General features: G+C 40.6%; 1 protein-coding gene across 1 annotated transcript in view; it reads left to right on the top strand.

Moving 5' to 3' along the window:
* The window catches only part of ADARB2 (adenosine deaminase RNA specific B2 (inactive)), a 463608-nt gene that overhangs the window by 161383 nt on the left and 284850 nt on the right, over nt 1-17375 (top strand). The window contains exon 3 of the mRNA XM_072153999.1: nt 15714-15749. Within this exon, the coding sequence (XP_072010100.1) occupies nt 15714-15749 (36 nt within the window). The remainder of the gene's footprint in view (nt 1-15713; nt 15750-17375) is intronic.

Raw genomic sequence — 17375 nt, 5'->3', positions numbered from 1 at the left:
TTCCCAAAGGGGTTGGTCACTTATAGGAAACTTTAACAGCATAAGAATAAGACCCCAATTGGGTCACATGATTCTTGGTCAGCAGGACTCAGGACTTCCTGTCATGTCCCTCTGATGTCTCCGGTGGATGAAGGGGTCTTGCGGTTAGTTCTCTGTCATTACCGCTCCCTTATCAGTTACACAGCAAACTGGAGATATTAATTGAGTAAGTAAAATATGGTTGACTTTATTAAGGTCTTATAATTACCCTATCACAGTTTGCTATAAGCACCCAACCCTTTATAGGACATTAACTACCAGGATCAATGATTGTAAACCAAGCACACTGACATATTGGTGTATGCCTCTCTGGCAGGATCTGCTCCTCCTTTAGCTTCTAATGGCCTTGTTTTTAAGAAAAAAAGGCTTTAAAAAGTATGCAAACGAACCTGAGAGGCTCCAGGCTCCATTAACACCTATGGAGCCCGGAGCCCCTCAGACTCATTTGCATAATTTTAAAAAGCCTTTTTGTAAAAACCAGGGCACTGCCAGAGGGGACACACACCAGCATGTAAGTGTGCTTGGTTTACAATCTTTCATCTCGGTTGTAGATGTTCTTTAAAGTATTGTATCATTGTTGTATTGAGCACGGTGGCTCAGTGGTTAGCACTACAGCCTGGGGTCCTGGGTTTAAGTCCAATTCAGGTTAACACCTGCAAAGAGTTTGTATGTTCTCTCTGTGTTTGCGCAGGTTTCCCCCGGGTCCTCCAGTTTCCTCCCAAAACATACTGGTAGGTTGCTCAGACTGTGAGCCCCATTGGGGACAGGGACTGATTGGAAAACTCTGTGCAGTGCTGCGTAATCTGTTTGCACTATATAAATAAAGGAATTATATTATAATTATCATGCTCATTCATAACTTTACACAAAAATATTTTACATTTTTGTACCTATTATCAGTAATGTATTATCACACGGAGCTATATCACTACAGATGTGCACAACCCACAGAACGTCATCCTCGGGTCCAGGGCGCTGTGCACAAACTTGTTCCATTTCGCTGCTAATGTTTAGTGACACTCTTGCACAGAACTAATAATGACCCCCTTTGGGGATTTTCGGAGTGCTTGTTGGTCATTGCGGAGGTGTAATCAATAAATCTGCCAGCCAGGCTTTTAATGTTGTGTTTCCTCTTGAAATTAAATGAACACCACTATTACAGATTTTTTATGGAGTCTCCTTACTAGCTCAAGTCACCCCACATGGGAATATTCCCGGCAATATTGATCTTCTGAAGAATCTAGCTGATGAAAAACAAGTAACAGTCAAGTCTGCCTGACATATCTGTGTAACATATTCTATCGTAAACCAAGAAACTTATCAGCCACGAAGAAGACATCTTCTATATATAAAATCACTTATTTTCTGTACGCAGCAGATATACAAAGAAATATTGTACCATATTTTTCGGACTAAAAGGCGCACAAAAAATCCTTTGATTTTCTCAGAAATCAAAGGTGCGCCTTATAGTCCAGTGCGCCTTATATATGAACCGTACCTACAGACAACAGCTGCCTTGAACTGTGCACAGGTCTGCCACCTGCTGGTCATTCATCCTTATAATCAGGTGTGCCTTATAGTCCAGTGCACCTTATATATGAACCTAGACGCTTTAGCAGGCATTTATTGATGGTGCGCCTTATACTCCGGTGCGCCTTATAGTCCAAAAAATACGGTAATTGATAAAAAATATAGAATTTTATCTCAATTCCAAAAACGTTATCTCAATCAATCGTATAGTACGTCTCGGTGGATTAAACATGGAATCATTCTATCTCTCATACATTGTACAGAATCATTAGGTCACAGGGGTAAAGGTCAGTTGGTAAAAAAAAAATCATTATTGTTTGTAGGTAATAAAGAACCTCCTCTGAAATGACAACTATTAAACTTGACTCATCTCATGTGAAAATGAAGTGAGAAGAGTCATATTTGCCAAACTTTGTGGGATTTTTTTTATAGTAAAACCTGATTTCACATAAAAGAGGGAATTCGTAAAGTGCATTTCATACCCTACCTGAGAGGACTAGTAGTTTAGTGGTGTAAAACCTGGTGACAGGTCCCATTTAATCTATTACTAATCTGTCTACAGAATTACATAAATCCGTAGTGCTAATGATAAGAGTAAACTTTGTTATGCACTTTATAAAAGGAATCTGTTCCCTAAGCAGTTTGTGTAAATTAGGTTCCTATCCTGTTCCCTATGAAGAGCTGAGAGAAAAAGGAACCTGATAAAGTTTCCCCCGATAGTCTAATGCCCCCCGAGACCTGAATCATCAATGGAAATATTCCATAGGCATGGAAACAGTTAATCATTAGCCTCCATATTGGTCTGAAGTGGAGTTCTGACGCTCACTACAGGAGAAAGAAGCAGAAAAAAAAGTTACATTTAGTTATATTATAAAGTTTACTATTATCACCTGCTGTACTAATTTCAGAAATAATTTTAAAAAGGTTTAGATATTTTTTAATTTAAATTTTGGTGAAGTTTGGCAATATTTAAGCCACATAACTTTTATACTTTTAACACCCTTCTTGTAAGAAACTCTTCAACATCAAATGAGGGGAATAATAGACAGTTAATCTAATACTAGCTTCTCTAGTGACATGTTAAAAATAAGGGGTAATAGATGACCCTTTGCGGTATTTCTAAAACGGTTATGAGTAGAGTAACCGCCTTCAGCACCCTCCATGTACTTATACAAAGCCTCTCCTGAGTTTCTTTTATACAGCCAATGACTAAAGTGGAAGTAGAATGACTGCCACCGAATTACCGCGTAAAATATAAACACAGCTAATGTTTAAGTGACAAGAAAAATTACAGCTTGTCCCTACAAGGACCTTTCAGAGGTCGTGTCTTTTATTAAGTGGAGGTGGAAGAGAACTTGTCAAGAACACTCGGCGATCAGTGGTTCTCTATGTCTACAATAGGGCTCGTAGTGTTTCAGAGAGGGAAAACAGTGAAAGTAAAAGTATGTACTGTATGTATAAAGGTTTATCAGAGCTCAGCTTTCATTTTCCCAAAGCTGTTTATAAAATGTAAGCTTTGCTCTGATTGGGCAACTAGAATAATAATTTTCTCAGACGTTTCTGATAAATCTCCCCATTTAATATCGTATTTAAGCAATCACAGATGTGCCCATCTTTAAAGCAAACCTGACACCAGGAATGTCATATATAACCGGTGAAAGGTTCCAATAGCTTATGCTATGCCTTTGTCAGCATTCTGAATGATTTCAGTAATTTATAGAAGTTTAATTCACATTACCTGGCTTCCTGCTAGCAGCATGTGGTTGATCACAGCGCAGGGACAGCTACAGCTTGTGTGTGCCTGTGTCTTCTCATACATTCTTCCTCTCCTCCCCACTATCCCCCTCCCTCCCCTGCCGGCTCAATGTACATGACAGGAAGTGGGAAGAGGGAAATGTGAAGGAGAGAAGACAGAGGCGCACACAGGCTGCAGCTGCCCCCTCTGCCCCACACTCACACTCACCACTGACTTGACAGGGAGCCAGGAAATGTGAATTCAACTTATACTACTGCAAAGGTCTAGAATGCTTACAATGACGTAAGTTATGCAGACATCACTACTACTAGTAGTACTACTGCCTCTCCCAATAAGTCTTATCTCTAGCTGTTCTATACAGTTTCTCATTTGGCAAAAGGTTCACCATTTATTGTAATTCACTTCATCCACCTTGACCTGCACATTGAGCTAAGCACACACTTCACAAAGCATGCCCACAACACTCTCCCAATGAAGTCGGTGAACATCTCAAGTCTACACATACTTCCCATCCATGTGCATGTTGTATATCAGATTTTTAAATACTGCGAAAAGCTGCTCATAAAAGATAAGTGCCCCCATTATCCCATGCTTGGGTGTAATGCACCCTACACAATGTACAGTTATATTTTTGTAAAACTTCAATAAAAAATTTATAAAAAAAAAAAAGATAAGTGCCCCCATAGTCACAATCAAAAAAATTCTGGTTTTAATTTATCCCCCCAAAAAATTACAATTAACAAAAGTCTTTAGGATGCAGAGATTGGCTAATTTATTTTTATCTCTGTTTGTTTTGGCTTGTTTTTGCCTGTCTTTTTTCCATCTGAAAATAGAAAAATAAAGATAAATGACCCCCTTTGATTTGGTTTGGGCAGGGTTTGAGTCTGGGTTCCAAACCCGAATAATTACCTCCATCGGTGACAGCTGTGATTAGTGCCGGCACCATTCGGAGGTCTTGACCCCAGTGTTTGTGTGCATCTATTTTCGCAGGGGTCGATATTCCCTGTTACGTGATTGCGGAGCGATGATCCTAGAGTAAATAGTGGCATTTAAAGAGTTAACATGGAGGGAAAAGGAAGTTAAACCAAATGCAGAACCCAAACTTCAGTCTGAACACGGTGGTTTGGGTCTGTTCATCACTAATTACATCAAAAGCTTGGTGTTTAGTTGTCCATGTATGACACAGCAAAATTAGTAAATTTCCCTACAAATAACATTTACACTTTGTAGTAAGAATTTCCGGCAATGACATGAACAGTAATGCGATTTATCTCTGCTCCGCTCAGTGTGTTTGTGTTAATATAATTAAAGAAAGATAAAATGCAATTTTGCAAATTGTGAAATAAATGCGCTGTGTAGACAGCTTAAATCCTCCGAGTGTCATCATCGTTCTCAGCGTATGACATCCCCATCTTCTCCATCAGTGATCCTATTAGTTACTCCGCTGCTCTAACTGGTGGATGAGGGAGATAAGAAATACTGACTATTACTACTAAAATCATTTTAAAAGTCATCTGGAATTGAGCCACTTTTAGAGGCCAAAGGGGGAGCTTCACTTCAGATGTCCGTAACTTAAGTTGTATAGTGACATATTAGAATAAGAATCTCATCTTTAAGATGACATCAGGCTTGTGGTTCTCTGATCAACAGAACCGGAAAAGCTGACAGTTAAAGACATGGGGGGACACACATCAGAAGAGTGGCGTAGAAGCCCTTGAATAATCGCAATGTGATAATCCCTTTTATGCAATCTCCACATCAAGGGGATGTGGAGGACATAAAGGGGTAGTGGCTGCTTTAGAAGTGGGCCAGTGCAAGGTGTTCCTGCTCCGGTGTTGCTGCCCCATGCCTATATACTACTGCAACATCCCCCACTGGTGCTGTTGTCACGGTGCTTAGTATGGGGACCGGAGGGCTGTCCTAAAGCCTAGCAGGTCTCCAGCAGGTGGTGTGTGCAAGAAATATGGAGAGGCTGAGGTACTGGTTCTCCCTGGGTGCAACCCCTGTGTCTGTAAGATAGGTCCCTGGTAATGGATGGGGAAGCCTGTGGTGGTAAGCAGCCATATCCAAGGATCAGACGAAGGCAACGTGTAAATCAACTTACGGTTCTTTACTGAACAGCAGATAGCAGGCAACGGGCCAAAACGGTCAAACAGCATATTCGGATTCTGGTTCCTGGAGTGGTCATGGAGAGTGGTCCGCAGGTATAGTGCACCAGCCCCATAGTATATGTAGGCTGGGATAGTTGAGGTGGAGCTGTGTCCAAACTGTGGAAGCTGCAGCTCTAGATTAGAGTCTCCTGACTCAGTTCCTAGGATTGGTATCTATCTCCATGTGCTTCCACTGCACAGGGGTTTTATACTCCCGCTGGTCAGGTGGTAGCACCTCTCCAATCACACTCCAGTTTACAATACAGACAACTAATTGGATAACATGTTACACCCACTTAACTATTGCCTTTCCAGACAGAGGCTACAGCTGCAGTTTACCTAAGTTATCCTGGCATTATCCTCTGGGTGAGTTGCGCAGGCTCGCCAGATGGATCCTGAAATGAGGGCGCTGTTCGCAAATATCACCTTGCCTATACGTTGGCAGGGGTGTTGCACTACCTAGACCAGTGGTGGCGAACCTATGGCACTCAGAGCCCTCTCTATGGGCACCCGTGCCATCACCCCAGCGCAAAGTACGCCAGACAGGACTCAAGGCCTCTTGCAGCCCCAGGCAGCCCAGGACCCTAGAAGGAAGCTACAATAATAATCCAAACTTCTTCTCCTTCTTTCTACTGTATTGGTGTCCTCAGGTGCCTATACAAATGAAACATGCGACAGAGCAGGGAGTAATAAGTTACTGCTTAAATTGTCGCCTCTGCACTTTGCAAAAAATATGTGGGTTTTGGCTGTTTGGGCACTCAGCGTCTAAAAGGTTTGCCATCACTGACCTAGACCATGCGGATGTTCCCATTGAATGTTCACATAGAATTTATCTAAAACTATGCCAGCTAGCAGCACCGCTATATGATAAATCTCTCCCATGGTTATACATGTAAGCTGCAGATAAAAATCCAATTCAGAACTATGTTTAAAACTTCCAGTACCTCCAGTTGTAAAACACAAAGAACAGTCATGATTCCATGGATTGCTGTCTTTAATATGATGCCATAAGCATGTTTCTCGCTGCGTTGAACCCCAACATATCGGCATCTGATATGATGCTCTCACTCCAGCCTCTAAAATTGACTCTTCTCAGCTCTTTTGTAAATGACTTAGAATGAATTTTAGAAAGGATATTTCATACTCTCCTTAACTTTGCTAGTAGTTTAGTGGTGTAAAAGCTGGTGACAGTGTCCCAAAATGCATAGTTAATGCGATGTTAACGTATGCGTTAATTTCACGTTTACATTGCATTTTGCGAAAGCAAATGTTAACAGTAATGTAATTAGGCACATGACCTCTCCTCAGCTTTTGTAATGTGATTCTGAAAGCAATTAAAACTCAACATGTGAACTCACCCTTAAATTAGAAAAAAAAATGCAAAAATGTATACATTTTTAAAAAACAGGTTTCTATGCAAAACTTTAAACATTTAAAACATGTGAAATAATTCTAATTTACATGTTAAAACAGGGCCCATGAAATAAATCCTTCCATTGCACCTGCCCTGGACCAGGTGCAGATTTGCATCTAAAAAGTAGCAAAAATAAGCAAAAAAAAAGTGATACATAAGTGAAAAGTTACACAGAACATCTGGAAAATAAATATACATAAGGCACAAGGTGCAAACCAAGGTGTACTGCAAAAACGACAGCAAAAGTCGCAGTGAAAAGTCGCAAAAACGACAAAAGTTGCAAAAATGAGACAATTTGACTAGCAGAAATAAGATACTTGTCCCCCATAAACTAAGAATCTATTGATTCGAAATGCGTATATACGGTATCAGAGATCAATCGACTTACCTTACAGATAACTAATCTAAAAGTTGCTCCTTGGCCCACTTACTGTTATGTAAGTACAGTAGGTTGTGTTTCATATCGCTGGTTAATATTCTTCCCCAAAACTGTAGTATTTTAAGCCTAGTGCAGTACCCAGGGAAAGCGGCGAGCATTGATGTATTATTTCCATACCGTCATGCATTGGCCTATATTTCTCTTTTTCACCATGTGTAATTATTTTTAGTAGCAGAAATAAAAAAAAAGGCAAGGCCATACAACGGAGAACATTTCTGCACTAGATTTGACATATGGCTTTACAGAGCCCAGTAGCATGTTCCCAGCCTCCATAAATCACTCTGCACCCACTTTTGATGGAGAATTAATGTTGGCTGAATGAGAAGGAAAGCACAGTGCATGGTAACTAATCTCCACCATATATTACATGTAACAAAATATTAGCATAAGAAACAATACCTCCGAGCAATAAGCTATAATTAGTTCCTCTCTCTGTTTTATCTCTTCATATAACAAGAGCTATTAGAATTAGACATGGTAAATCATCCCCATCATAATGAGTCATGCACACATCTCCGAGCCGGAGCCTACAAATGGGAGATAATTAAAGATACACAAATATAGGATATGGGGCTACGGCCTGGGTGTTATTCTGTGCGTTTCCAAAACTGATATGACTGAGCAGCTTCAAGTGCGATTCTATCGATCTTCTGCACTGACATTGAGAGGAATTGGGGCACATTTACTTACCCGGGCCATTCGCGATCCCGCGGCACGTTGTCCGACGTTGATTCGGAGCTTACCGGGATTCACTAAGGTCGTGCGCCCGATATCCACTAGGTGTCGCTGCTGCGCTGAAGTCCGCCGGAGTTCTCCTTCTTCGTCCCGGTGTATGTGAGTGCTATTCTTGCGACAAATTTTTTTTTTATTACGCGTTTTTTCCGACGGCCACGCCCCCCGATTTCTGTAGCATGAAAGCTGCTGCTGATGCGCCACAATCCAGTCGTGTGCACCAAAATCCCAGGGCAATTCGGCGCAAATAGGAAATATTCAGGAAACCCGAAGAAAATGCGCGATTCGGACCCTTAGTAAATTAGCCCCATTGTCTAAGTATTTGAATAAAACCCCATATTCATTCTTACCATATCACATCCGATTGCTTGTTTCCCTCTTTTTGTTCCGTTATAAAATGGATAATAAGGGTGTTGGACTCTTCCGTTGACATTTAATAAAATAATAATAATTATAATAATTTATTAATAAAATAAAAGCATTCACAATGGGGGTCATTTACTAAGGGTCTGATTCATGTTTTCCCGACGTGTTACCCGAATATTTCCGATTTGTGCCGATTTCCCCTGAAGTGCCCTGGGATTTTGGCGCATGCAATCGGATTGTGGCGCATCGGCGCTGGCACGCACGCGACGGAAATCGGGGGCGTGGCCGAACGAAAACCCAACGGATTCGGAAAAACCGCTGCATTTTTTAAAAAAAATGTGTCGCGGAGCTTGCACTTAGGAATAGGCCGGTGAATTTGAGTGCGTTCCGATGCTCTTCAGCGCAACAGCGCCACCTGGTGGACGTCGGAGGAACTACCTTAATGAATCCCGTCCGGACCCGAATCCACCGCAGAGAACGCGCAGCTGGATTGCGAATGGACCGGGTAAGTAAATCTGCCCCATTGTGTTTTTGGGAAATCAATCGCCGGATTTCCCGAATATTAACGATTTGCGCCATTTTTCCCTGAATTGCCCCGGGTTTTTGGCGCACGCAATCGGATTGTGTTGCATCCGTGCCGACTTGAACGCGAAGGAAATCGGGGGCGTGGCCGTCGGAAAATCCGACGGATTCTGAAAAAATGCGGCACTTACATGCACCGAAGAGAAGAAGGTGACCTTAGTGAATCCCAGCAGAACCCGAATCCTCGTCGGAGAATGCACCGCTGGATCGCTACTGGACCGGGAAAGTAAATGAGCCCCTATGTGCATTCTTCTCAGCTCCTCCTGCTCTATAATATGCTGCCTGCAGATAGAATACTATGTACAATCTGCTCAGCTCCATTACATGCTGCCTGCAGATAGGACAATATGTACAATCTTCTCAACTACTCCTGCTATATAACTTGCTTCCCGCAGATAGGACACTAGTACAATCTGCTCAGCTCCTTTTGCGCTATAATATGCTGCCTGCAGATAGGACACTGTGTACAATCTGCTCAGCTGCTCCTGCTCTATAACATGCTGCCTGCAGACAGGACACTATGTACAATCTGCTCAGCTCCTCCTGCTCTATATTATGCTGCCTGCAGATAGGACACTATGTACAATCTGCTCAGCCCCTCCTGCTTTATATTATGCTGCCTGCAGATAGGACACTATGTACAATCTGCTCAGCTCTGACTCTATAACGCACAACTGTTAGATAAGGTATAATGCACATTTTCATCCTATAAGTATACATTCTAAAAATGGAAAATTATAACCAAAATACACTACTATGTCTTATATCAAGGTGAGAACATATTAATATTCCTGGGGGCCGATGACAATCCACAGAAAAGAGAATTGCTATGGATTCTGTATGGTGGGCCTATATATGAATTTCTATTAAAAATATATTGAAGAGGTTTTTTTTGTGCTGTCAAACCATCCTATGTCATAAGCCACAGGTACAGTATGGAGAATTCCTTCAAGGGCAGCATTTTCTTTATTTTTCAATCATATTCTGTGCCTTTGAATGAAGTCAGAGGCACAATAGGATCTGATGGAGAAGCTTTGTATAACTTGAAAGTGTGCAACATTTTCTAAAACCACAAAGTTATTCTAAATTTAGTCAGGAAAAATGTCTCAAATACATTGAAGGGGTTATTATTTAGGATTTGTTATTTCTAGGCACCCGTATTGGAGGCAGTGAAATAAAAAATTTGCATCTTAAAGGGGTTTTCCCACAAGATAGGACCTAACTTGCTGATCAATGGGGGTCTCAGTGAAGGGACCCCCATGGATCACGAGAACGGGGGGGACCACACCCCTCATCAGCTCCCTTAGATGAGTGGAGCAGCCGGTTGCACATGGCTGGGCTGCCCCGTTCATCCTTATGGAGCTGATGGAGATTGTCAAGTACGGCATTCAGCATTCTCTGTCAGCTCCATAGAGATGAAGGGGGCAGCATGGACATGTGCAAATGGCTGCTCCGGTCATCTTAGAGAGCTGCATTGCAGCTCCGATCAGCAGGTTGGGTGCTATCCTGTGGATGGGGCCTAACTTTCATTGTGGGAAAACCCCTTTAACACTTTACTCAGCCTATCATTGGGGTCTGTTATCGCTGCAATGGTCATGTGCTATCAACCTGTTGTCATTGTTGAAGTCCCTATTTGCAAACAGAGACCAGCAACAAGGTAGGGAGCAAGAGAAATATTCAGAAATAATTCCCCCAATAAGCTCTGAGGTTCAAAACAGACAATAAAGGAAGTAAATACATCATATGAAGTGTTGAGTGGACCAGAACCTCAAAGTTTGGTTTCATAGGAAAGATATATTAGAAATTCCGATCCAGGTTAGTCTCAACCCTCCACCATGGTACTATGCCTACGATCGGTGCTGGCATCTCGGTTGTCAACTCTTTGGGGCAGATTTACTTTTCGGGTCCTGTTGCGATCCCGCGGTGCGTTGTCTGAGGAGGATTCAGGTCTGCTGTGATTCACTAAGGTCCTGTGCTCGAGTTCCTGCATGTGTCGCTTCTGCGCCGAGGTCCGCCGGAGTTCACCTGCTTCTTCCCGGTACTTCTTCGGATTGTCCAACAGCCACGTCCCCTGAATTCTGTTGCATGCAAACCGGCGCCAATGCGCCAAAATCCTGGTGCAATTAGGCACAAAACGGAAATCAATGGGAAACCTGATGAAAATGCATCCGATGGACCCTTAGTAAATCAGCCCCTTTATGTCACTGCCTGTGTTATAAGTGCCATGTAGATCACAGAAGCCATCGGGACAACCCTCCATAACATGGTGCTAAGGAGCACCTCCAGCGTGTTAGTGCCGGTGCATGTGCTATGTTGTCAGCAGCATTCAAACTCTTAAGTATATAATGTTAGTTTGTTAATTACTTTGACTTTACAAATGTAGGACTATTTTATGTCATGTAATCCCCCCTCCCCCCCCCCCCCCCCGCATAATGAAAACCATGGGGTGTATGCATTTGGAAAAACTTTACTGCATTATACCATTATACAACCATTACCCTACAAAATATTATGTATGACTCTGTAATCTGGGAAATTATACTTTAATGCATTCCCTACTTACAGAAAGGCAGCCATTTTCTTCCTAGCATTGAAGCAAGGGCAGTGATTATGTTTTAATTAAACTTAATTACATTCTGGACAGTATAATTATGAAGCATTTCAAAGCCCTGGACACAGTTTTTTTTTCCAGAGAATCTCTAAAGTTGAAGCACTTGTAGAGGAATGTAATTACTTCTTAAAGGGGCTCTCCAGTTGGATAAATAAAACTTCTAATTATACTTAAGTTAATTGGCTTCCTATGAAATTGGATCTAGTCTGTAAAATAGGGAAACTTTAAGTATCACTAGGGTGTGTGGATGTATTCTGTGTAAAGTGCCGGGCAATGTGTAGATGCTAATGTAATAGCAGAGAATTAATACGGAATAATTTGTACTTTGGCCATATTATACTGTTTTTATATGGTGCACTGTTGTCTAGTTGTGTATAATTAGACCCCCATGTGCCTAATTTCTTAAATTGTATATTCTATTTGATGTTGCTTTTTGCTATTATTCTACCTTAAATCATTAACTGTAAAATATTATATATTATATTATGGTACTATAAAGATATTTAAATATAGGACCCCCCATTTATGTTCCTAGGTACATCTGTGTAGTATATATGAGGCATAAGTGGTTTTAAGTTAATGGAGATATAACCACAGAAGGGTTTAGCCACAAATAACATTTTTCAAAAAGTATAATCACTGGTGACCCCCGACCTCCACCAACCCCAATATGTTTATGCAACTGTCCAAAATAACCAATAACTTTTTCAATCTTAGGTGGGGTTAAAGAGTGAGCACTCGACAGCTGCTCCATTCCTACTGTAATAAGGTATAAATAATCTGTTCAGTAGGATCTTGGAGAGGAGGGGTCATCAGCAATCAGATATTTGTCACCTACTAATTTGTCCAGCCTTAACAATTAGGCTAAATGCACTCGAACACGTGCCTGCCGTACCGTAGCGCGATGGGCACATGTCGGCATCGGGACAAAGAGGCGCCGACATGTGCTCACCCCCGCCCCTCTCCATAGAGAAATATGGTGTGTGGCACAGTAATCTGGGGAAAGATGGGACATGTCCTATCTTTCCCTCTGGTACGGAAGGGTACGTGACGCACGTGTGCTGCACTGTACAGCACCCTGAGCCCGTTGCTGGCCTATGGTGGACGTATATGCAACATATATACATTGGCCGTATATATATGTCCTCCTTCTGATCATGCTCCACCTTCTAAATGGCCTATTAAAACGATATTGCACATGACTGACAGGCTAACTTGGATGATACTTTGAAAGAGGTTTTAAAGATTTATATTGAACCTACAAAATTTTGAGCTTAAGTGAACGGGAACTGAGCTGCAGCCTGGGACAGAGTTCTGTGTTAAACCGGTGATAGTGGAACCAGCCTATAGTTTATCGGCGGAAACCACGACTAAACTGATGTCTAAAGATATTTATCATTGATGGATTGGACTTTGAAGTCTTCACTGTTGACCAGTAGCTTACAGAGTAGGACTACTGAAGACCTAAGGGCTTTAACAGTCATGAGGGCATAACTATGTACTACTATAAAGGTCTACAAATCAAAAATACTTAGAATTATATATCCTTATGCAGCGAGCAATGATTGAGCGGGCCGTCAACCATAACTCTAAATAAGTATCACAGCTTTCCGGCACGAGTTGTGACAAACCTGTTCTTAATTTAATCTGTTGCCTTTTCATCTTCTGGGCTCGGGGTGTACACAAGAAGCTCTTATTTAATTGCACAGTCCATAATTCAGTACTCAGCTGCCTGACAGGTGCCTAGAATCAGTTCATCTCTCAATGGCATTTTTGGCAAGCCCTCCCGAGGGAAGTCACAAGGACATCTGTCACTGATACTAGGACCTGAATACACAGTCAGGGTCACACAAGATAATAAATACATGAATGGATCATAAGGTTCATTAGAGACAGGACTGAATCACCGTATTAACAGAAGATCCATATAGAACTATTGGCTCAATGATGATATTAACTTAAAAAAATTATGATTACAAGGCAGTTTTTTTCCCCTATTTTTGCCTAAGGACAAATGATGAGTTTTTTGCATATTCTGCACTACTGCAGTTCTCCCATTTATTAGAAGATAATCTATATTATAATGAGTCTGTGCAAACATTAGCAGCTGCACTGCATTTCTACAAAGCTTCTATTGTAACAGGAGGGCCAAGATTATCCTCAGGGATGGTGCATGGCTCGGAGGCTATTGTAAAGCTGCCATCCAGGAGAGTGATGGAGTTTGCCCTTCATAAACTCTGCAGAGGGCTGTGAATGTCACCCCTTTTTCACACCCAACCTCAATCTGTCTGGTGAGGAGTTTTACTCCGAAAAGTGTCTGTCATGGACCGGACCGAACACAATTTTTGTTCATCCCTTTATGTGAGCGAAAAACATTCTAATGTTCATTCTATCAATCATGATCATCGTCAGGATCATTCTAACGCTGGACTTAACTGTAATAGAAGATAAGTGATAGTAGTTGTAATAGTGGTAATAATATAGTGACAATTTTACTCACAATCTCACATTTTTTTGCAGAGTATACATTTTTTTACATCCTCCCTTCCCAAAAAAATGTTAAAAATATGAATGCTTGTTAAATATGTTGGATTGTCTTTAAGAAAAAAATCATTCTTTTTGCTGAATAGTCTCAGAGAATTAGTTCTTTTTCCAGAAAGTAAATGATGCAACTCTCTCTCCCCCTCTCGCAGGAAGAACTCACAGCACTATATAAAGAATTAACCAATTGATAAATTATACGTAATACAACTTCAATATCTATTTTGATATGTCCACCTTATGCGAACATGTGGCTCAAGATGACCAGATTTAGAAAAAACATGGCATAAATATACTCAGGAGAGATATATGCCATATTTGTATGACAACTCAGTGGTTGCGATGAGAATATCATGAGAATGTTTAAGTGGTTAAGTGGATTAAGAGTTTCTGGGTTTAGTAGATGAAGAGCTTCCAGAAATTAGTGGATTGAAGACTGCACTACACATATACTATGCTCCCTACTGTACATTGCTTAGTGGCTGTGTTTAATACTGTGGATCAGACATTCATTTACTTCAATGAGACTTAGCTTTACACAGGCCAAATGACAAATATACTGTATGTAGGTGAAGCAGAAGGGATATTCAAGTGAGTAGTGAAACTTCTACTTGCCACTGATCAGGTGTGGCATGTCCCCCCAATCTTAAACACGGAATACAACAACAATTTATAGAAATTGATGTGTTGAGTAATCTGTAGATCTTCAAAGGGGTATTCCAGGAATCAGCATAAGTAATATAAAATATAAGAAAATATGTAATCAGTAATTTATAATAAATTAGTAATTAGTTAGTAATTAAAATGCTAGTGATGTACACTGGAATGAAGAATTAAAATGCTACTGGCCCTTTAATCAGTCCAGTGATTGTGCCTCTGGGGAGGAGACACAGGACAGAAGATGGCTGCTGGTCACATGTCCACATCACATGTCCTGCACCTGCCTGGGTAGGTCATGTGATCACTATGTTTGGCTGTAGTGGGTTGCTTGTAGTGCATACAGTATGGCCGTTGTTGTGGTCAGATGTCATCTCAGTGAGGTAATGTGTGGTGATGACACTTACACACATCATTACTATACTAACAGAGCAGGACAGTTTGTTACATTATCACTGGTAGCACGGCATAAGATGGAGGAGCAGTTACTGAGAACTAAAGGATCATGGGACTTGTGGTTTCCCGTGGCAGCCATCTTAGTGATAACCCTGCCTACTTTAAAAAGCCCATAACATATTGTATATCATAAACTCAAGCAATTTAAGCTCTGTTTTGTGATTAATGACATTGAGTTTTGTTATATTCATTTATTTATAGCATTATGGGTTTTGGCATCAGATATTTTATTATTCTCGGAAAAGACCTTTAAGCTAGGAAAACACCAGCACTAATAACTATCCCAACTTCTATTATAAAAAGGTGGTAAAAGTATGTAAAAGGATAGGTATTCATTGACAATCCACTGCAGTTGAGGTTTGCCTCAAATAAGATCCAACACTGAAGTATGATTTCCTAAATATAAATTTCTAATAATGCTCTTTATATTTACTTTGCAGGATACAGAAATGAAAACGGGAGCTGTACACAGAAGGGTAGGTTTTTGGATAAAGCTTTTCTTATTGCATTTAAAATTGTTCATTCTTTAGTCAACTCAACATACTCATATGCTTTCCCGTCAAAGTAGTAGAACAATATTTTTGTCAATTTCTAATTACTTTATACAGTATACTGAGAAATTCCCAAACTTTAATTCTTTAATTCAGCTTCGATTACTCTTATTCTGTTTTGTGTGCTCGATTGTGTGACGACAATCAGACTCAATAAAATCTCCCTTATGGCATTGTCTGACAGGAAGTCAGTTTGTCTGTAGGTAGGCAGACTACGACTACAGTGTGATGTCATATCCTGCTCATTCCCACTCCTGAACTGCAGCTATAGATCAGAAACTAGTGGCCTGCGTCATAAGCATTCTGGGAATTGGTGATAGGGCTTCGCTGCAGTAACATCTGATGTAGAGAAATAAAGAAACACTGAGATTAAAATGGGGTCGGAAGAAACCAACTGAGGTATTGTGAAAGGGTTTCTGCAGTGGATGGAGTTGGGTTTTACTTTATACCAAGTCACTTTATATGAAAAAAATCTAATACCTCATTTTGAAATGAAATGCATGAGCTTCAGATTCTGAAGAGATGAAATGTGAATGTCAATAGTGCATAGATATAAGTACAGATAATTGATGACATTTTTGGAGTCCTCGTTTTAAATTAAATGGTAAGAAATACAATAAGAAATTGGAGGAATTTATCAAGCATGTCTTGAAAAGTCACTGTTCCTGAGGCAAGGTCAGGAATTTCAACTTTTCCTCCCTTACGTTACCTCCATGCCAAGTGGGCAAGGAATGGGCCTTTCCAGGCCAAGGCACTACAGCATGTGGCAGTTCCTGATGCCATAGGCTCGTGGTATATCTGGCTCGTCGGGAACAGCATCAGCACTTGATAAATTCCCCCAGTTATTTTTTACTATAACATACAGTACATACAAAATACAGTATATTTCCAGCTTCAATATGCAGTAATCCAGCATTGATTTATGTAAATACCTGTTGGAACAACATTGACGTCTAAAAGATTAGAAATTATCCACTGGATTTGCCTATGGGGTTTTATAATACAGTTTTGATATCAATGAATTAGCTTATAGGTTACACTTTAGATTGTTCCCTATCGACTCTTGAAGGTACGAGTCGCCATGGGTGTTTCTGTTCCATTAGGAATCAAGACATAAATGTCATTAGCAACTTGAAAGACTTAGAAAAATGAACACATTTTAAAACAGGTGCCCAGTCATTACGGATTCATTTGATGTTCATTGTAATAACATTAATCATGATTAATTCATTTTCTACTAATGTACCAAAGGTTGGTTCTTGAGCAGAATTTTGATTTTCTAATTTTCATCTTATTCCAGCCATGACAAGAGATGGGAAAATAACATTTAGAGTTTTAGAACCACATTGTCATAAATTGACGTTGTGTCTGTCAATCAGACTTTTGTTGGCTTCCATTTACTAGATGTAATGGTAACAGAGGCAATTATCTTGGTCTTCTTTTAAAGTTCTTAACCAAACCTTTCTGAGCACAATAGACATCAAGAAGAATAATGGGAGTGCTGGCAGACTGGGGAATTGGGGGTAATATATGAAGGAAGGATCCATAGAA

Source organism: Engystomops pustulosus, chromosome 5 (genome assembly GCF_040894005.1).
Source record: "Engystomops pustulosus chromosome 5, aEngPut4.maternal, whole genome shotgun sequence".
In the NCBI taxonomy this organism is placed as follows: domain Eukaryota; kingdom Metazoa; phylum Chordata; class Amphibia; order Anura; family Leptodactylidae; genus Engystomops; species Engystomops pustulosus.
The sequence above is the reverse complement of the archived record's forward strand: the minus strand, read 5'-3'. Positions and strand labels throughout refer to the sequence as shown.